This window comes from Symsagittifera roscoffensis, chromosome 6, assembly GCF_963678635.1.
Source record: "Symsagittifera roscoffensis chromosome 6, txSymRosc1.1, whole genome shotgun sequence".
Lineage (NCBI taxonomy): Eukaryota > Metazoa > Xenacoelomorpha > Acoela > Convolutidae > Symsagittifera > Symsagittifera roscoffensis.
Window position 1 is genome coordinate 379,238 of NC_087067.1, and position 21,694 is coordinate 400,931.

Below are 21,694 nucleotides of genomic sequence, written 5' to 3' on the forward strand. Positions count from 1 at the left end.
GACAACAAAACACCTTTTTTAGGCTTTTAGCATTAATTATTCACGTCAAGCTCCGCTGATAAAAAGCACTGATGACAAAAACACTTTTTCACGCTTTTAGCATTACATAATCACGTCAAGTTCCGCTGGTAAAAAGCACTGATGACAAAAAAAAAACACTTTTTCACGCTTTTAGCATTACATATTCACGTCAAGTTCCGCTGGTAAAAAGCACCTTTTTCAGGCTTTTAGCATTAATTATTCATGTCAAGTTCCGCTGGTAAAAAGCACTGAAAAAACACTTTTTCACGCTTTTAACATTACATATTCACGTCAAGTTCCGCTGGTAAAAAGCACTGATGACAACAAAACACCTTTTTCCCGCTTTTAGCATTACATATTTGCGTCAAATTCCGCTGGTAAAAAGCACTGATGAACAAAAACACTTTTTCACGCTTTTAGCATTACATTTCACGTCAAGTTCCGCTGGTAAAAAGCACTGATGACAAAAAAACACCTTTTTTAGGCTTTTAGCATTAATTATTCACGTCAAGTTCCGCTGGTAAAAAGCACTGATGACAAAACAAAACACTTTTTCACGCTTTTAGCATTACATATTCACGTCAAGTTCCGCTGGTAAAAAGCACTGATGACAAAAAAAAAACATTTTTCCAGCTTTTAGCATTACATAGTTGCGTCAAATTCCGCTGGTAAAAAGCACTGATGAACAAAAACACTTTTTCACGCTTTTAGCATTACATAATCACGTCAAGTTCCGCTGGTAAAAAGCACTGATGACAAAAAAAAAACACTTTTCCCGCTTTAAGCATTACATATTCGCGTCAAATTCCGCTGGTAAAAAGCACTGATGAACAAAAACACTTTTTCACGCTTTTAGCATTACATATTCACGTCAAGTTCCGCTGGTAAAAAGCACTGATGACAAAAAAACACCTTTTTTAGGCTTTTAGCATTAATTATTCACGTCAAGTTCCGCTGGTAAAAAGCACTGATGACAAAACAAAACACTTTTTCACGCTTTTAGCATTACATATTCACGTCAAGTTCCGCTGGTAAAAAGCACTGATGACGAAAAAAACATTTTTCCAGCTTTTAGCATTACATAGTTGCGTCAAATTCCGCTGGTAAAAAGCACTGATGAACAAAAACACTTTTTCACGCTTTTAGCATTACATATTCACGTCAAGTTCCGCTGGTAAAAAGCACTGATGACAAAAAAAAAACACTTTTGTTGCTTTTAGCATTACATATTCACGTCAAGTTCCTCTGGTAAAAAGCACTGATGACAAAAAAAACACTTTTTCACGCTTTTACCATTACATATTCACGTCAAGTTCCGCTGGTAAAAAGCACTGATTACAAAAAAACACCTTTTTTAGGCTTTTAGCATTAATTATTCACGTCAAGTTCCGCTGGTAAAAAGCACTGATGACAAAAAAAACACTTTTTCACGCTTTTACCATTACATATTCACGTCAAGTTCCGCTGGTAAAAAGCACTGATGACAACGAAACACCTTTTTTAGGCTTTTAGCATTAATTTTTCACGTCAAGTTCCGCTGATAAAAAGCACTGATGACAAAAAAAAACACTTTTCTTGCTTTTAGCATTACATATTCACGTCACGTTCCGCTGGTAAAAAGCACTAATGATAAAAAACACTTTTTCACGCTTTTAGCACTACATATTCACGTCAAGTTCCGCTGGTAAAAAGCACTGATGACAAAAAAAACACCTTTTTAAACTTTTAGCATTAATTATTTACGTCAAGTTCCGCTGGTAAAAAGCACTGGTGACCAGAAAAACACTTTTTCACGCTTTTATCTTTACATATTCACGTCAAGTTCCGCTGGTAAAAAGCACTGATCACAAAAAAAACACCTTTTTTAGGCTTTTAGCATTAATTATTCACATCAAGTTCCGCTGGTAAAAAGCACTGATGACAAAACAAAACACTTTTTCACGCTTTTAGCATTACATTTTCACGTCAAGTTCCGCTGGTAAAAAGCACTGATGACAAAAAAAAAACATTTTTCCCGCTTTTAGCATTACATATTTGCGTCAAATTCCGCTGGTAAAAAGCACTGATGAACAAAAACCTTTTTTCACGCTTTTAGCATTACATATTTACGTCAAGTTCCGCTGGTAAAAAGCACTGATGACAAAAAAAAACACTTTTCTTGCTTTTAGCATTAGATATTCACGTCGAGTTCCGCTGGTACAAAGCACTAATGACAAAAAAACACTTTTTCACGCTTTTAGCATTACATATTCACGTCAAGTTGCTGTTGAAAAGCACTGATGACAAGAAAAACACTTTTTCACGCTTTTAACATTAGATATTCACGTCAACTTCCGCTGGTAAAAAGCACTGACGAACCAAACACTTTTTCACGCTTCTATCATTTAATATTCACGTCAAGTTCCGCTGGTAAAAAGTACTGATGACAAAAAAACACTTTTCACGCTTTTAGCATTACATATCCACGTCACGTTCCGCTGGTAAAAAGCACTAATGACAAAAAAAAACTTTTTTTTCGCGCTTTTAGCATTACATTTTCACGTCAAGTTCCGCTGGTAAAAAGCACTGATGACAAAAAAAAACACTTTTCACGCTTTTAGCATTACATATTCACGTCACGTTCCGCTGGTAAAAAGCACTAATGACAAAAAAAAACTTTTTTTTCGCGCTTTTAATATTACATATTCACGTCCAGGGCGATATGAATGTGCATTTCAATTCGAATGGGATCCCGTCAACTATAACCGCCCTCCCCTACGGTACCTAGTAATGCCTAGAATCGAGCACTTAATTTAACGGTTACGCTCATGACAGTTTCCTAACTAGTTGCGAGTCTCCCACTTTTGCAAAAGGGGGAGAATTCAATTAAAGATATCAACCAAATTGCCCCTTAGCTAATGGCGGGTATTCTCACTGGTAAAAAGCACTGATGACAGAAAAAAAAAACACTTTTCTTGCTTTTAGCACTACATATTCACGTCACGTTCCGCTGATAAAAAGCACTAATGAACAAAAACACTTTTTCACGCTTTTAGCATTACATATCACGTCACGTTCCGCTGCTAAAAAGCACTAATGAACAAAAACACTTTTTCACGCTTTTAGCATTACATATTCACGTCAAGTTCCGCTGGTAAAAAGCACTGATGACAAAAAAAAACACTTTTTCGCGCTTTTACCATAACATATTCACGTCAAGTTCCGCTGGTAAAAAGCACTGATGACAAAAAAAACACCTTTTTTAGGCTTTTAGCATTAATTATTCACGTCAAGTTCCGCTGGTAAAAAGCACTGATGACAAAAAAAAACACTTTTTCACGCTTTTAGCATTACATATTCACGTCAAGTTCCGCTGGTAAAAAGCACTGATGACAACAAAACACCTTTTTTAGGCTTTTAGCATTAATTATTCACGTCAAGTTCCGCTGATAAAAAGCACTGATGACAAAAAAAACACTTTTTCACGCTTGTAGCATTACATATTCACATCAAGTTCCGCTTGTAAAAAGCACTGATGACAAAAAGTCACTTTTTCCCGCTTTTAGAATTACATATTCACATCAAGTTCCGCTTGTAAAAAGCACTGATGACAAAAAAGTCACTTTTTCCCGCTTTTAGCATTACATATTTGCGTCAAACTCCGCTGGTAAAAAGCACTGATGAACAAAAACACTTTTTCACACTTTTATCATTACATATTCACGTCAAGTTCCGCTGGTAAAAAGCACTGATGACAAAAAAAAAACACTTTTCTTGCTTTTAGCATTACATATTCACGTCACGTTCCGCTGGTAAAAAGCACTAATGACAAAAAACACTTTTTCACGCTTTTAGCATTACATATTCACGTCAAATTCCGCTGGTAAAAAGCACTGATGACAAAAAAAACACCTTTTTTAGGCTTTTAGCTTTAATTATTCACGTCAAGTTCCGCTGGTAAAAAGCATTGATGACAAAAAGAAAACACTTTTCCCGCTTTTAGCATTACATATTCACGTCAAGTTCCGCTGGTAAAAAGCACTGATGACAAAAAAAACACTTTTCTTGCTTGTAGCATTACATATTCACGTCACGTTCCGCTGGTAAAAGCACTAATGACAAAAAACACTTTTTCACGCTTTTAGCATTACATATTCACGTCAAGTTCCGCTGGTAAAAAGCACTGATGACGAGAAAAACACTTTTTCACGCTTTTACCTTTACATATTCACGTCAAGTTCCGCTGGTAAAAAGCACTGATGACAAAAAAAACACCTTTTTTAGGCTTTTAGCATTAATTATTCACGTCAAGTTCCGCTGGTAAAAAGCACTGATGACAAAACAAAACACTTTTTCACGCTTTTAGCATTACATATTCACGTCAAGTTCCGCTGGTAAAAAGCACTGATGACAAAAAAAACACTTTTCCCGCTTTTAGCATTACATATTCGCGGTCAAATTCCGCTGGTAAAAAGCACTGATGAACAAAAACACTTTTTCAAGCTTTTAGCATTACATATTCACGTCAAGTTCCGCTGGTAAAAAGCACTGATGACAAAAAAAAAACACTTTTCCCGCTTTTAGCATTACATATTCGCGTCAAATTCCGCTGGTAAAAAGCACTGATGAAAAAAACACTTTTTCTTGCTTTTAGCATTACATATTCACGTCACGTTCCGCTGGTAAAAAGCAAAAAAGCACTTATGACAAAAAACACTTTTTCACGCTTTTAGCATTACATATTCACGTCAAGTTCCGCTGGTAAAAAGCACTGATGACAAGAAAACACCTTTTTTAGGCTTTTAGCATTACATATTCACGTCAAGTTCCGCTGGTAAAAAGCACTGATCACAAAAAAAAACACTTTTCTTGCTTTTAGCTTTACATATTCACGTCAAGTTCCGCTGGTAAAAAGCACTGCTGACAAGAAAAACACTTTTTCACGCTTTTAACATTAGATATTCACGTCAAGTTCCGCTGGTAAAAAGCACTGATGACAAAAAAAACACCTTTTTTAGGCTTTTAGCTTTAATTATTCACGTCAAGTTCCGCTGGTAAAAAGCACTGATGACAAAAAAAAACACTTTTCCCGCTTTTAGCATTACATATTCACGTCAAGTTCCGCTGGTAAAAAGCACTGGTGACAAAAGAACAATTTTCTTGCTTGTAGCATTACATATTCACGTCACGTTCCGCTGGTAAAAGCACTAATGACAAAAAACACTTTTTCACGCTTTTAGCATTACATATTCAGGTCAAGTTCCGCTGGTAAAAAGCACTGACGAACCAAACACTTTTTCAGGCTTTTATCATTACATATTCACGTCAAGTTCCGCTGGTAAAAAGCACTGATGACAAAAAAAACACTTTTCACGCTTTTAGCATTACATATTCACGTCACGTTCCGCTGGTAAAAAGCACTAATGACAAAAAAAAAACTTTTTTTTCGCGCTTTTAGCATTACATATTCACGTCAGGGCGATATGAATGTGCTTTCAATTCGAATGGGATCCCGTCAACTATAACCCCCCTCCCCTATGGTACCTAGTAATGCCTAGAATCGAGCACTTAATTTAACGGTTACGCTCATGACAGTTTCCTAACTAGTTGCGAGTCTCCCACTTTTGCAAAAGGGGGAGAATTAAATTAAAGATATCAACCAAATGCCCCCTTAGCTAATGGCGGGTATTCTCATAAGGAAGCGAAACAAACTGTTTGGAGCTTGATTGTAACTTTTTTTCCTGTTCATCTCGTGGCCAAAATAATTACTGAAAGATTTAATTTCCCTCTGATTCATAAATCAATACTTTAGCAGGTTTTTTTTACGTTTGCGCGTCTCTGGTACACGGAACATATGTAGAAGAGATCCACAGATTGTACTTACCCTGTCGACTATGAAGAGTGACAGCTGGAGCCCGTTGAAAAAAGTGTAGAGAACACTGTTCACTATCAGAGCTAGGGTGACCTAAAATAACATCATTTGACAGAGTCAAAAAGAACGTCGAAACACTACGAGCAAAAATTGAGACAGCAATATATGGTCAAAGAGAAAGGTAAACACGGAATGAACCATTGTCGAACAGAACTTATAACCACATCGAGCACAAAACAGAACATCACAAAATAAAATAACACAGTCGAACAAAGAGTTTTACCTTAGTGTCTAACAAAAATTCGAAGCGTAGTGCAATATATTATCAATCAAAAAAATCGAAACATATTGTAACCCTAACCCTAATAAGTTGAAGCGTTTTTTTCCCGTAAACAACTTTGTCCACATTCCTATACGATCTCCTTTTCTAGAGGATCTTCTTTTCCAGAGGATTTTCTGGCTGTAGTTTTTAACTTCAGGTTTTAATTATCTTTTCAACGGTTGTTATTTCAAGCTGTAATTATCGTTTCAGATTGTGATTATCTTTATGAAAATTTTTTTTGAGTTGTTGGTTTCCTCCTAGTTTCTATCGGTTTATTTTCCGTTTTGTTTAAACGCCATTTATTTTATCTGATAGTATTTTTATTGGTTTAGTTGTTAAAGCATGGGTTTTGTTCGAGTTGAAACAGTTTTTACCTTAACTGAAATTTCACATTTTTTTTTCAATTATTCAAACAGTTTCAGTTTATGGTTTATCAACTGAGTCAAATTGTTTTGAGAGCAAAAAAATTATCCAATGGGAAATATGTTTCACTTTGGATGGGTCGTAGAAAAACGTTCATGACAACAATTTGTTTTCGGTTCAACAAGTTTCGACCCAAAGTTTGTCGCTTTTGTTGCCTTTGGTAAAGGAGTTCCATTTTTAAGTGCTGTTTTATGAACCTCATTCCATATTAACTTGAAGTTTTTGTAGCTGTAATTTTTCCAACTTTTGTCAAGTTATTTTCTCAAATTCTTTTTTCCAACTTAATTTTATCAATTTTTTGGCTTCTATATATTTTTTCATTCACTATTTTGTAGCGCCATGTTTTTTTGCATCGCAAGTGTTGTGAAGCTCCGTTTCGCCTCTGTGATAAAGTTTGACAACTGATTTGTGGTTTGATAGCATAATTTTAGGTCCTTTTACGATGGGGGTTTCCCCATATTTTCTAGAAGACACACTTAAGACTCTGCTTACCGCATTGTCTGTTTTCTGCGCGGATGATTTTTCGACCGGAGCGCGACTGCTGGCGCTTTTATTCCGCCTGCGCAACATAACTACCAGAAACCCGGTGAGAATTGTCATGAGAAGCACACTGGGGAACCCTGCGAGAGCAACAGTGTACTCCACCACGATGCTGTTCCACGTTGCTTGACACACTGCAACACGCTCGCTTATTTTCTCCAACCCGCTAAAATTTAGCACATCTAATACAGCAAGTCTAATTCACTTAGTCAATGAGTCTAATTAATCGAATTTAGCAAGTCTAATTCACTTAGTCAATGAGTCTAATTCATCGAATTCAGCAAGTCTAATTCATTTAGTCAATAAGTCTAATTCATCGAATTCAGCAAGTCTAATTCACTTAGTCAACGAATCTATTTCATCTAATTCAGCAAGTCTAATTCACTTAGTCAACGAGTCTAATTCATCTAATTCAGCAAGTCTAATTCACTTAGTCAACGAGTCTAATTCATCGAATTCAGCAAGTCTAATTCACTTAGTCAATAAGTCTAATTCATCGAATTCAGCAAGTCTAATTCACTTAGTCAACGAATCTAATTCATCTAATTCAGCAAGTCTAATTCACTTAGTGAACGAGTCTAATTCATCTAATTCAGCAAGTCTAATTCACTTAGTCAACGAGTCTAATTCATCTAATTCAGCAAGTCTAATTCACTTAGTCAACGAGTCTAATTCATCTAATTCAGCAAGTCTAGTTTACTTAGTCAACGAGTCTAATTCATCTATTTCAGTAAAGTGTAACTAATCTAGTTCAGCTAGTTTAATTAATTTAGTCAGCAAGTCTAATTAATCTAGCAAGCAAGTCTAATTCATCTAATTCAACAAGTGTAATTCATCACCATGTCTAAGCAAACCTAATTCACATTAATGTTGAACATTTAAATAGTTTGGCTCTAATTCCTTTAACCCATCCTTTCCTAATAAACTTAAATACAAATAACGTTATTTTTGGCAAAAGGTTCGTCGCAAAAAAGAATAGTAGTTTTTTTTAAAAGTGTTTTCAGGAAAAACCATAAAACGTATAGCAGAATCGTCAAAACTTTTCAGGTAAACATGTATTGCTGAATTCTCAAAGGATAACAACCAAAAAATGAAACGTTTGAAAAAGTATTAGTTTGTCACGGAAGGCTTAAAGCTTTTAGAGAAGAGTAAAATTACAATTTTTTAATTTTGTTGCTGTAATTTTAGTTGAGTCTAGTTTCTGTTTAGTAAAAGCGACTAACATTTGTAAACAACAGCGACAACAAGGCGTATTTAGGGGGCGGTTGCGGGGGGGGGGGGGACGTTTACCTCTCAGGGATTCGACCCCCTGCCGACTCCAAGGGTCCCCCCTTTGGTACTTTTTAAGATTTTAAGAAATCCATTTTTGGTGACGGACATTAAAATTTTTTCAAAGGCGCCAATATATACTAACTTTGAAGGGGAGCGCGCGCCAAAAAACGCGATTTTTTCGTCAAAATTTTCCAAAAAGTGCCCAAAAACTGCTTTTTTGACCTGTTTTTTCAAAAATTTGCCTGCGGCGCAAACAATTTGGCCAAAACAGCTTTTTTTTAGTGCCCCCCCTCCTCGAGAAAGTTCTAGATCCGTCCATGTGCCAGAAGGAGATGTTAATAGGTAAAAAACCTTAATATTCTGGTATAATTAAACTGTAATGTCAGTCTCTTATTATTTTTTTTGTAATTTTTAAGTAATTTAACGTCATTTGAAAAATGGCAAAAATTAGACCAATTGTTCACGACAATTAGACTCTTTTTTAATTGAACTGTTGGAATCCAGATCACAAAATTTGATACTACTCTTTGCGCCCACAAATTAGTTTGCGCTACTCAAAATCGGTTGAGAAAAAAGGTCATTAATGTAATTCTTTCCAACCCTTCAGTGACGCGGTGGGAGTAAAAAAAGGTTTGAAATACAAGAAAAATGCGCGGAAACAGCCAATGGCGAGCAGGATTGCAATTGAAGTCAGAATTGGAATGAAGGCCGCCTTCTGGGTGCAGTTCTGCTTGTACCACACTCCCCCTGTACCATCACGGGGTCTTCTTCTAGGATCATTCATCACCTCTCCATAATTTGAAGTTTGAAATTTGAACTCACTTACCCAGAAAAATACATGTAAAATACAATTTTTAAATTACCTTGTTAAAATTACAATGTTGAAGAAATTAGCGTGATTTATTCTCTGGAAGGGCTGTTGAAATGGTCTCTAAGAACTGTAATCAATTATATGTAGCGCTTCAATAATGAATGAGGTTTGGCCTGAAAATGATGTTAACAATGAAGAAATGCGAACCCTACACAGCTTTAAAGTTGACGTGGACATTCCGGACCGAGGTAATGTAACCGCGACCGGCGCAAACGAAGAAAAATTGACAGCGAACGACGCGACCGAAGGAAAAGTAACCGCGACCGGCGTGAACGAATAATAGTTAAACGCTACCGGCGCAACGGTAGGAAAATTAACAGCGACCGGCGCGGCCGAAGAAAAAATAACCGTGACCGGCGCGACCAAAGAAACGTTAAACGCGACCGGCGTTACCGAAGGAAAGTAAACGGCGACCGAAGAAAAGTTTAGCACGACCAAAGAAAAGTGAACCGCCATCGGCGCGACCAAAGGAAAGTTACCCGTGACCGAAGAAAAATTAACAGCGACCGAAGAAAAATTAACAGCGACCGGCGCGACCAAAGGAAAAATAACCGCGGCGGGAAAAAAATTAACAGTGACCGGCGCGACCAAAAAAAGTTAAGCGCGACCAGCGCGACCAAAGTAAAGTTAGCCGCGACCGAAGAAAAATTAAGCGCGACCAGCGCGACAAAAGGAAGGTTAACCGCGACCGGCGCGACCGAAGCACAAGTAACCGCGACCAATGTGACCTAAGGATAGTTAACCGCGACGGAAGGAAAATTAACAGCGACCGGTGCGGCCGAAGGAAAAGTAAACGTGACCGGCGCGACCAAAGGAACGTTAACAGCGACAGGCGTAACCGAAGGAAAGTTAACCGCGACCGAAGAAAAGTTTAGCGCGACCAGCGCGACCAAAGAAAAGTTAACCGCGATAGGCGCGACCAAAGGAAAGTTTACCGCGATCGGCGTGACCGAAGAAAAATTAACAGCGACCAAAGAAAAATTAACAGTGACCGGCGCGACCAAAGGAAAAATAACCGCGGCGGGAAAAAAAGTTAACAGTGACCGCCGCGACCAAACAAAAGTTAAGCGCGACCAAAGGAAAGTTAGCCGCGACTGAAGAAAAGTTAAGCGCGACCAGCGCGACATAAGGAAGGTTAACCGCGACCGGCGCGTTCGAAGCACAAGTAACCGCGACCAAGGTGACCGAATGATAGTTAACCGCGACGGAAGGAAAATTAACATCGACCGGCGCGACCAAAGGAACGTTAACAGCGACCGGCGTAACCGAAGGAAAGTTAACCGCGACCGAAGAAAAATTTAGCGCGACAGCGCGACCAAAGAAAAGTTAACCGCGATCGGCGCGACCAAAGGAAAGTTAACCGCGATCGGCTTGACCGGAGAAAAGTTAACCGCGACCGAACAAAAATTAACAGCGACCAAAGAAAAATTAACAGCGAACGGCGCGACCAAAGGAAAAACAACCGCGGCGGGAAAAACGTTAACAGTGACCGCCGCGACCAAAAAAAAGTTAAGCGCGACCAAAGAAAAGTTAAGCCCGACCAGCGCGACAAAAGGAAGGTTAATCGCGACCGGCGCGACCGAAACACAAGTAAACGCGACCAATGTGACCGAATGATAGTTAACCGCGACGGAAGGAAAACTAACAGCGAGCGGCGCGGCCGAAGGAAAAGTAACCGTGACCGGCTCGACCAAAGAAACGTTAAGCGTGACCGGCTTAACCGAAGGAAAGTAAACCGCGACCGAAGAAAAATTTAGCTCGACAGCGCGACCAAAGAAAAGTTAACCGCGATCGGCGCGACCAAAGGAAAGTGAACCGCGATTGGCGTGACCGGAGAAAAGTTAACCGCAACCGAAGATAAATTAACAGCGACCAAACAAAAATTAACAGCCAACTCAAAGTTCTCCGCAAAAAGAGTGGCCGAAGGAAAATTAACGGCTACATGTGCGGTTGAAAAAAGTTAACATCGACAGGCGTGACCGAAGGAAAGTTAACCGCGAACGGCGAGGCAGAAGAAAATGTAACAGCTACCAGCGCGACCGAAGGAAAAGTAACCGCGATCGGCGAGACCAAAGGAAAAATAACCGCGGCGGAAAAAAAGTTAACAGTGACCGGCACGACCAAAAAAAGTTAAGCGCGACCAAAGAAAAGTTAAGCCCAACCAGCGCGACAAAAGGAAGGTTAACCGCGACCGGCGCGACCGAAGCACAAGTAAACGCGACCAATGTGACCGAATGATAGTTAACCGCGACGGAAGGAAAATCAACAGCGACCGGTGCGGCCGAAGGAAAATTAACAGTGACCGGCGCGACCAAAGGAACGCTAATATCGACCGGCGTAACCGAAGGAAAGCTAAACGCGACCGAAGAAAAATTAAGCGCGACCAGTGCTACCAGCGCTACCAAAGGAAAGTTAACCGCGATCGGCGCGACAAAAGGAAAGTTAACCGCGATCGGCGCAACCAAGCGAAAGTTAAACGCGATCGGCGTGACCGGAGGAAAGTTAACCGCGACCGAAGAAAAGTTAACAGCGATCAAAGAAAAATTAACAACGACCGGCGCGATCGAAGGAAAGTTGACCGCGACCAGTGTGACCGAAGGACAGTTAACCGCAAACGGCGCGACAGAAGGAAAAGTAACAGCGACCGGCGCGACCGAAGGAAAAGTAACCGCGACGGGAGAAAAGTTAACAGCGACCGGCGCGATCGAAGAAAAATTAACTGCGACCGGTGCGGCCGAAGTAAAAGTAACCGTGACCGGCGCGACCAAAGGAATGCTAATAGCGACCGGCGTAACCGAAGGAAAGCTAAACGCGATCGAAGAAAAGTTAAGCGCGACCAGCGCTACCAGCGCTACCAAAGGAAAATTTACCGCGATCGGCGCGACAAAAGGAAAGTTAACCGCGATCGGCGCAACCAAACGAAAGTTAAACGCGATCGGCGTGACCGGAGAAAAGTTAACCGCGACCGAAGAAAAGTTAACAGCGATCAAAGAAAAATTAGCAACGACCGGCGCGATCGAAGGAAAATTGACCGCGACCAGTGTGACCGAAGGACAGTTAACCGCGAACGGCGCGACAGAAGGAAAAGTAACAGCGACCGGCGCGACCGAAGGAAAAGTAACCGCGACGGGAGAAAAGTTAACAGCGACCGGCGCGATCGAAGGAAAGTTGACCGCGACCAGTGTGACCGAAGGACAGTTAACCGCGAACGGCGCGACAGAAGGAAAAGTAACAGCGACCGGCGCGACCGAAGGAAAAGTAACCGCGACGGGAGAAAAGTTAACAGCGACCGGCGCGATCGAAGGAAAATTAACTGCGACCGGTGCGACCGAAGTAAAAGTAACCGTGACCGGCGCGACCAAAGGAACGCTAATAGCGACCGGCGTAACCGAAGGAAAGCTAAACGCGACCGAAGAAAAGTTAAGCGCGACCAGCGCTACCAGCGCTACCAAAGGAAAGTTTACCGCGATCGGCGCGACAAAAGGAAAGTTAACCGCGATCGGCGCAACCAAACGAAAGTTAAACGCGATCGGCGTGACCGGAGGAAAGTTAACCGCGACCGAAGAAAAGTTAACAGCGATCAAAGAAAAATTAGCAACGACCGGCGCGATCGAAGGAAAATTGACCGCGACCAGTGTGACCGAAGGACAGTTAACCGCGAACGGCACGACAGAATGAAAATTAACAGCGACCGGCTCGACCGAAGGAAAAGTAACCGCGATGGGAGAAAAGTTAACAGCGACCGGCATGATCGAAGGAAAATTAACTGCGACCGGCGTGACCGAAGAAAAAATAACCGCAAACGGCGCGACCGAAGAAACGTTAACCGCGACCGGCGTTACCGAAGGAAAAAAAACGGCGACCGAAGAAAAGTTTAGCGCGACCAGCGCGACCAAAGCACAAGTAACCGCGACCAATGTGACCGAATGATAGTTAACTGCAACGGGCGCGACCTAAGGAAAAGTAACCGCGACGGGAGAAAAAATAACAGCGACCGGCGCGATCGAAGGAAAGTTAACTGCGACCGGCGTGACCGAAGAAAAAATAACCGCGAACGGCGCGACCCAAGAAAAAGTAACCGCGACCGGCGCGACAAAAATGAAGATAACCGCGAGCGGCGCGACCGAAGCACAATAACCGCGACCAATGTGACCGAATGATAGTTAACCTCGACCGGCGCGACGGAAGTAAATTTAAAAGCGACCGGCGCGGCCAAAGAAAAACTAAACCAGACGGGCGCGGCCAAAGAAGCGTTAACAGTGACAGCGTAGCCGAAGTTAAACGCGACCGAAGAAAAGTTAAGCGCGACCAGCGCGACCAAAGGAAAGTTAACCGCGATCGGCGCGACTAAAGGAAAATTAACAGCGATCGTTGTGACCGGAGGAAAGTTTACCGCGACCGAAGAAAAAATAGCAGCGACCAAAGAAAAATTAACAGCGAACGGCGCGACCAAAGGAAAAATAACCACGGCGGGAAAAAAATAAGCGCGACCAAAGAAAAAATAAGCCCAACCAGCGCGACAAAAGGAAGGTTAACCGCGACCGGTGCGACCGAAGCACAAGAAAACGCGACCAATGTGACCGAATGATAGTTAACCGCGACGGAAGAAAAATTTAGCGCGACAGCGCGACCAAAGAAAAGTTAACCGCGATCGGCGCGACCAAAGGAAAATTAACCGCGATCGGCGTGACCGGAGAAAAGTTAACCGCGACCGAAGAAAAATAAACAGCGACCAAAGAAAAATTAACAGCGAACGGCGCGACCAAAGGAAAAATAACCGCGGCGTGAAAAAAAGTTAACAGTGACCTGCGCGACCAAAAAAAAATAAGCGCGACCAAAGAAAAAATAAGCCCAACCAGCGCGACAAAAGGAAGGTTAACCGCGACCGGCGCGACCGAAGCACAAGTAAACGCGACCAATGTGACCGAATGATAGTTAACCGCGACGGAAGGAAAATTAACCGCGACCGGTGCGACCAAAGGAAAAAAACCGCGGCGGGAAAAAAGTTAACAGTGACCGGCGCGACCAAAAAAAGTTAAGCGCGACCAGCGCGACCAAAGGAAAGTTAGCCGCGACCGAACAAAAGGTAAGCCCAAGCAGCGCGACACTAGGAAGGTTAACCGCGACCTGTGCGACCGAAGCACAAGAAAACGCGACCAATGTGACCGAATGATAGTTAACCGCGACGGAAGAAAAATTTAGCGCGACAGCGCGACCAAAGAAAAGTTAACCGCGATCGGCGCGACCAAAGGAAAATTAACCGCGATCGGCGTGACCGGAGAAAAGTTAACCGCGACCGAAGAAAAATTAACAGCGACCAAAGAAAAATTAACAGCGAACGGCGCGACCAAAGGAAAAATAACCGCGGCGGGAAAAAAAGTTAACAGTGACCGGCGCGACCAAAAAAAAATAAGCGCGACCAAAGAAAAAATAAGCCCAACCAGCGCGACAAAAGAAAAGTTAACCGCGACCGGTGCGACCGAAGCACAAGAAAACGCGACCAATGTGACCGAATGATAGTTAACCGCGACGGAAGAAAAATTTAGCGCGACAGCGCGACCAAAGAAAAGTTAACCGCGATCGGCGCGACCAAAGGAAAATTAACCGCGATCGGCGTGACCGGAGAAAAGTAAACCGCGACCGAAGAAAAATTAACAGCGACCAAAGAAAAATTAACAGCGAACGGCGCGACCAAAGGAAAAATAACCGCGGCGGGAAAAAAAGTTAACAGTGACCGGCGCGACCAAAAAAAAAATAACCGCGACCAAAGAAAAAATAAGCCCAACCAGCGCGACAAAGGAAGGTTAACCGCGACCGGTGCGACCGAAGCACAAGTAAACGCGACCAATGTGACCGAATGATAGTTAACCGCGACGGAAGGAAAATTAATCGCGACAGCGCGACCAAAGAAAAGTTAACCGCGATCGGCGTGACCGGAGAAAAGTAAACCGCGACCGAAGAAAAATTAACAGCGACCAAAGAAAAATTAACAGCGAACGGCGCGACCAAAGGAAAAATGACCGCGGCGGGAAAAAAAGTTAACAGTGACCGGCGCGACCAAAAAAAAAATAAGCGCGACCAAAGAAAAAATAAGCCCAACCAGCGCGACAAAGGAAGGTTAACCGCGACCGGTGCGACCGAAGCACAAGAAAACGCGACCAATGTGACCGAATGATAGTTAACCGCGACGGAAGAAAAATTTAGCGCGACAGCGCGACCAAAGAAAAGTTAACCGCGATCGGCGCGACCAAAGGAAAATTAACCGCGATCGGCGTGACCGGATAAAAGTTAACCGCGACCGAAGAAAAATTAACAGCGACCAAAGAAAAATTAACAGCGAATGGCGCGACCAAAGGAAAAATAACCGCGGCGGGAAAAAAAGTTAACAGTGACCTGCGCGACCAAAGAAAAAATAAGCCCAACCAGCGCGACAAAAGGAAGGTTAACCGCGACCGGCGCGACCGAAGCACAAGTAAACGCGACCAATGTGACCGAATGATAGTTAACCGCGACGGAAGGAAAATTAATCGCGACAGCGCGACCAAAGAAAAATTAACCGCGATCGGCGCGACCAAAGGAAAATTAACCGCGATCGGCGTGACCGGAGAAAAGTTAACCGCGACCGAAGAAAAATTAACAGCGACCAAAGAAAAATTAACAGCGAACGGCGCGACCAAAAAAGGTTAAGCGCGACCAGCGCGACCAAAGGAAAGTTAGCCGCGACCGAAGAAAAGGTAAGCCCAAGCAGCGCGGCAAAAGGAAGGTTAACCGCGACCGATGCGACCGAAGCACAAGAAAACGCGACCAATGTGACCGAATGATAGTTAACCGCGACGGAAAAAAAATTAATCGCGACAGCGCGACCAAAGAAAAGTTAACCGCGATCGGCGCGACCAAAGGAAAATTAACCGCGATCGGCGTGACCGGAGAAAAGTTAACCGCGACCGAAGAAAAATTAACAGCGACTAAAGAAAAATTAACAGCGAACGGCGCGACCAAAGGAAAAATAACCGCGGCGGGAAAAAAAGTTAACAGTGACCGGCGCGACCAAAAAAAAAATAAGCGCGACCAAAGAAAAAATAAGCCCAACCAGCGCGACAAAGGAAGGTTAACCGCGACCGGTGCGACCGAAGCACAAGAAAACGCAACCAATGTGACCGAATGATAGTTAATCGCGACGGAAGAAAAATTTAGCGCGACAGCGCGACGAAAGAAAAGTTAACCGCGATCGGCGCGACCAAAGGAAAATTAACCGCGATCGGCGTGACCGGAGAAAAGTTAACCGCGACCGAAGAAAAATTAACAGCGACCAAAGAAAAATTAACAGCGAATGGTGCGACCAAAGGAAAAATAACCGCGGCGGGAAAAAAGTTAACAGTGACCTGCGCGACCAAAGAAAAAATGAGCCCAACCAGCGCGACAAAAGGAAGGTTAACCGCGACCGGCGCGACCGAAGCACAAGTAAACGCGACCAATGTGACCGAATGATAGTTAACCGCGACGGAAGGAAAATTAACAGCGACCGGTGCGACCAAAGGAAAAAAACCGCGGCGGGAAAAAAGTTAACAGTGACCGGCGCGACCAAAAAAGGTTAAGCGCGACCAGCGCGACCAAAGGAAAGTTAGCCGCGACCGAAGAAAAGGTAAGCCCAAGCAGCGCGACAAAAGGAAGGTTAACCGCGACCGATGCGACCGAAGCACAAGAAAACACGACCAACGTGACCGAATGATAGTTAACCGCGACGGAAGAAAAATTAATCGCGACAGCGCGACCAAAGAAAAGTTAACCGCGATCGGCGCGACCAAAGGAAAATTAACCGCGATCGGCGTGACCGGAGAAAAGTTAACCGCGACCGAAGAAAAATTAACAGCGACCAAAGAAAAATTAACAGCGAACGGCGCGACCAAAGGAAAAATAACCGCGGCGGGAAAAAAAGTTAACAGTGACCGGCGCGACCAAAAAAAAAATAAGCGCGACCAAAGAAAAAATAAGCCCAACCAGCGCAACAAAAGGAAGGTTAACCGCGACCGGCGCGACCGAAGCACAAGTAAACGCGACCAATGTGACCGAATGATAGTTAACCGCGACGGAAGGAAAATTAACAGCGACCGGTGCGGCCGAAGGAAAAGTAACCGTGACCGGCGCGACCAAAGGAACGCTAACAGCGACCAGCGCTACCAAAGGAAAGTTAACCGCGATCGGCGCGACAAAAGGAAAGTTAACAGCGATCGGCGCAACCAAAGGAAAGTTAAACGCGATCGGCGTGACCGGAGGAAAGTTAACCGCGACCGAAGAAAAATTAACAGCGACCAAAGAAAAATTAACAGCGAACGGCGCGACCAAAGGAAAAATAACCGCGGCGGGAAAAAAAGTTAACAGTGACCGGCGCGACCAAAGAAAAAATAAGCCCAACCAGCGCGACAAAAGGAAGGTTAACCGCGACCGGCGCGACCGAAGCACAAGTAAACGCGACCAATGTGACCGAATGATAGTTAACCGCGACGGAAGGAAAATTAACAGCGACCGGTGCGACCAAAGGAAAAAAACCGCGGCGGGAAAAAAGTTAACAGTGACCGGCGCGACCAAAAAAGGTTAAGCGCGACCAGCGCGACCAAAGGAAAGTTAGCCGCGACCGAAGAAAAGGTAAGCCCAAGCAGCGCGACAAAAGGAAGGTTAACCGCGACCGATGCGACCGAAGAACAAGAAAACGCGACCAATGTGACCGAATGATAGTTAACCGCGACGGAAAAAAAATTAATCGCGACAGCGCGACCAAAGAAAAGTTAACCGCGATCGGCGCGACCAAAGGAAAATTAACCGCGATCGGCGTGACCGGAGAAAAGTTAACCGCGACCGAAGAAAAATTAACAGCGACCAAAGAAAAATTAACAGCGAACGGCGCGACCAAAGGAAAAATAACCGCGGCGGGAAAAAAAGTTAACAGTGACCGGCGCGACCAAAAAAAAAATAAGCGCGACCAAAGAAAAAATAAGCCCAACCAGCGCGACAAAGGAAGGTTAACCGCGACCGGTGCGACCGAAGCACAAGAAAACGCAACCAATGTGACCGAATGATAGTTAACCGCGACGGAAGAAAAATTTAGCGCGACCAAAGAAAAGTTAAGGAAAAATAACCGCGGCGGGAAAAAAAGTTAACAGTGACCGGCGCGACCAAAAAAAAAATAAGCGCGACCAAAGAAAAAATAAGCCCAACCAGCGCGACAAAGGAAGGTTAACCGCGACCGGTGCGACCGAAGCACAAGAAAACGCAACCAATGTGACCGAATGATAGTTAACCGCGACGGAAGAAAAATTTAGCGCGACAGCGCGACCAAAGAAAAGTTAACCGCGATCGGCGCGACCAAAGGAAAATTAACCGCGATCGGCGTGACCGGAGAAAAGTTAACCGCGACCGAAGAAAAATTAACAGCGACCAAAGAAAAATTAACAGCGAATGGCGCGACCAAAGGAAAAATAACCGCGGCGGGAAAAAAGTTAACAGTGACCTGCGCGACCAACGAAAAAATAAGCCCAACCAGCGCGACAAAAGGAAGGTTAACCGCGACCGGCGCGACCGAAGCACAAGTAAACGCGACCAATGTGACCGAATGATAGTTAACCGCGACGGAAGGAAAATTAACAGCGACCGAAGAAAAATTAACAGCGACCGGCGCGACCAAAGGAAAAAAACCGCGGCGGGAAAAAAGTTAACAGTGACCGGCGCGAAATAAAAAAAGGTTAAGCGCGACCAGCGCGACCAAAGGAAAGTTAGCCGCGACCGAAGAAAAGGTAAGCCCAAGCAGCGCGACAAAAGGAAGGTTAACCGCGACCGATGCGACCGAAGCACAAGAAAACGCGACCAATGTGACCGAATGATAGTTAACCGCGACGGAAGAAAAATTAATCGCGACAGCGCGACCAAAGAAAAGTTAACCGCGATCGGCGCGACCAAAGGAAAATTAACCGCGATCGGCGTGACCGGAGAAAAGTTAACCGCGACCGGAGAAAAATTAACAGCGACCAAAGAAAAATTAACAGCGAACGGCGCGACCAAAGGAAAAATAACCGCGGCGGGAAAAAAAGTTAACAGTGACCGGCGCGACCAAAAAAAAAATAAGCGCGACCAAAGAAAAAATAAGCCCAACCAGCGCAACAAAAGGAAGGTTAACCGCGACCGGCGCGACCGAAGCACAATTAAACGCGACCAATGTGACCGAATGATAGTTAACCGCGACGGAAGGAAAATTAACAGCGACCGGTGCGGCCGAAGGAAAAGTAACCGTGACCGGCGCGACCAAAGGAACGCTAACAGCGACCGGCGTAACCGAAGGAAAGCTAACCGCGACCGAAGAAAAATTAAGCGCGACCAGCGCTACCAAAGGAAAGTTAACCGCGATCGGCGCGACAAAAGGAAAGTTAACAGCGATCGGCGCAACCAAAGGAAAGTTAAACGCGATCGGCGTGACCGGAGGAAAGTTAAACGCGACCGCAGAAAAGTTAACAGCGATCAAAGAAAAATTAGCAACGACTGGCGCTATCGAAGGAAAGTTGACCGCGACCAGTGTGACCGAAGGACAGTTAACCGAGAACGGCGCGACAGAAGGAAAAGTAACAGCGACCGGCGCGACCGAAGGAAAAGTAACCGCGATGGGAGAAAAGTTAACAGCGACCGGCGCGATCGAAAGAAAATTAACATCGACCGGCGTGACCGAAGAAAAATTAACCGCAAACGGCGCGACCGAAGAATAAGTAACCGTGACCGGTGCGATAAAAAGAAAGATAACCGCGACCGGCGCGACCGAAGCACAAGTAACCGCAACCATTGTGACCGAATGATAGTTAACTGCGACGGGCGGCGCGACCCAAGGAAAAGTAACCGCGACGGGAGAAAAGATAACAGCGACCGGCGCGATCGAAGGAAAATTAACTGCGACCGGCGTGACCGAAGAAAAATTAACGGCGAACGGCGCGACCCAAGAAAAAGTAACCGCGACCTTCGCGACAAAAAGGAAGATAACATCGACCGGCGCGATCGAAGTACAATAACCGCGACCAATGTGACCGAATGATAGTTAACCTCGACCGGCGCGACGGAGGGAAGTTTAAAAGCGACCGGCGCGGCCAAAGAAAAAGTGAACAAGACGGGCGCGGCCAAAGAAACGTTAACAGTGACAGCGTAGCCGAAGGAAAGTTAAACGCGACCAAAGAAAAGTTAAGCGCGACCAGCGCTACCAAAGGAAAGTTAACCGCGATCGGCGCGACAAAAGGAAAGTTAACCGCAATAGGCGCAACCAAAGGAAAGTTAAACGCGATCGGCGTGACCGGAGGAAAGTTAAACGCGACCAAGGAAAAGTTAACAGCGATCAAAGAAAAATTAGCAACGACTGGCGCTATCGAAGGAAAGTTGACCGCGACCAGTGTGACCGAAGGACAGTTAACCGAGAACGGCGCGACAGAAGGAAAAGTAACAGCGACCGGCGCGACCGAAGGAAAAGTAACCGCGATGGGAGAAAAGTTAACAGCGACCGGCGCGATCGAAAGAAAATTAACATCGACCGGCGTGACCGAAGAAAAATTAACCGCAAACGGCGCGACCGAAGAATAAGTAACCGTGACCGGTGCGATAAAAAGAAAGATAACCGCGACCGGCGCGACCGAAGCACAAGTAACCGCAACCATTGTGACCGAATGATAGTTAACTGCGACGGGCGGCGCGACCCAAGGAAAAGTAACCGCGACGGGAGAAAAGATAACAGCGACCGGCGCGATCGAAGGAAAATTAACTGCGACCGGCGTGACCGAAGAAAAATTAACGGCGAACGGCGCGACCCAAGAAAAAGTAACCGCGACCTTCGCGACAAAAAGGAAGATAACATCGACCGGCGCGATCGAAGTACAATAACCGCGACCAATGTGACCGAATGATAGTTAACCTCGACCGGCGCGACGGAGGGAAGTTTAAAAGCGACCGGCGCGGCCAAAGAAAAAGTGAACAAGACGGGCGCGGCCAAAGAAACGTTAACAGTGACAGCGTAGCCGAAGGAAAGTTAAACGCGACCAAAGAAAAGTTAAGCGCGACCAGCGCTACCAAAGGAAAGTTAACCGCGATCGGCGCGACAAAAGGAAAGTTAACCGCAATAGGCGCAACCAAAGGAAAGTTAAACGCGATCGGCGTGACCGGAGGAAAGTTAAACGCGACCAAGGAAAAGTTAACAGCGATCAAAGAAAAATTAGCAACGACTGGCGATATCGAAGGAAAGTTGACCGCGACCAGTGTGACCGAATGATAGTTAACCTCGACCGGCGCGACGGAGGGAAGTTTAAAAGCGACCGGCGCGGCCAAAGAAAAAATAAACAAGACGGGTGCGGCCAAAGAAACGTTAACAGTGACAGCG

The 21,694-nt window shown here is 44.3% G+C and overlaps 1 protein-coding gene across 1 annotated transcript in view; it reads right to left on the reverse strand.

Annotated features, from left to right (window-relative positions):
* The window catches only part of LOC134848044 (uncharacterized), a 35,343-nt gene extending 26,130 nt beyond the window's left edge, over positions 1-9,213 (reverse strand). Inside the window, exons 1-3 of the mRNA XM_063865379.1 lie at positions 9,071-9,213; positions 7,110-7,323; positions 5,885-5,965 (exon numbers count right to left, since the gene is read on the reverse strand). Of these exons, the coding sequence (XP_063721449.1) occupies positions 5,885-5,965; positions 7,110-7,323; positions 9,071-9,213 (438 nt within the window). The remainder of the gene's footprint in view (positions 1-5,884; positions 5,966-7,109; positions 7,324-9,070) is intronic.
* Positions 9,214-21,694: the final 12,481 nt, after the last annotated feature.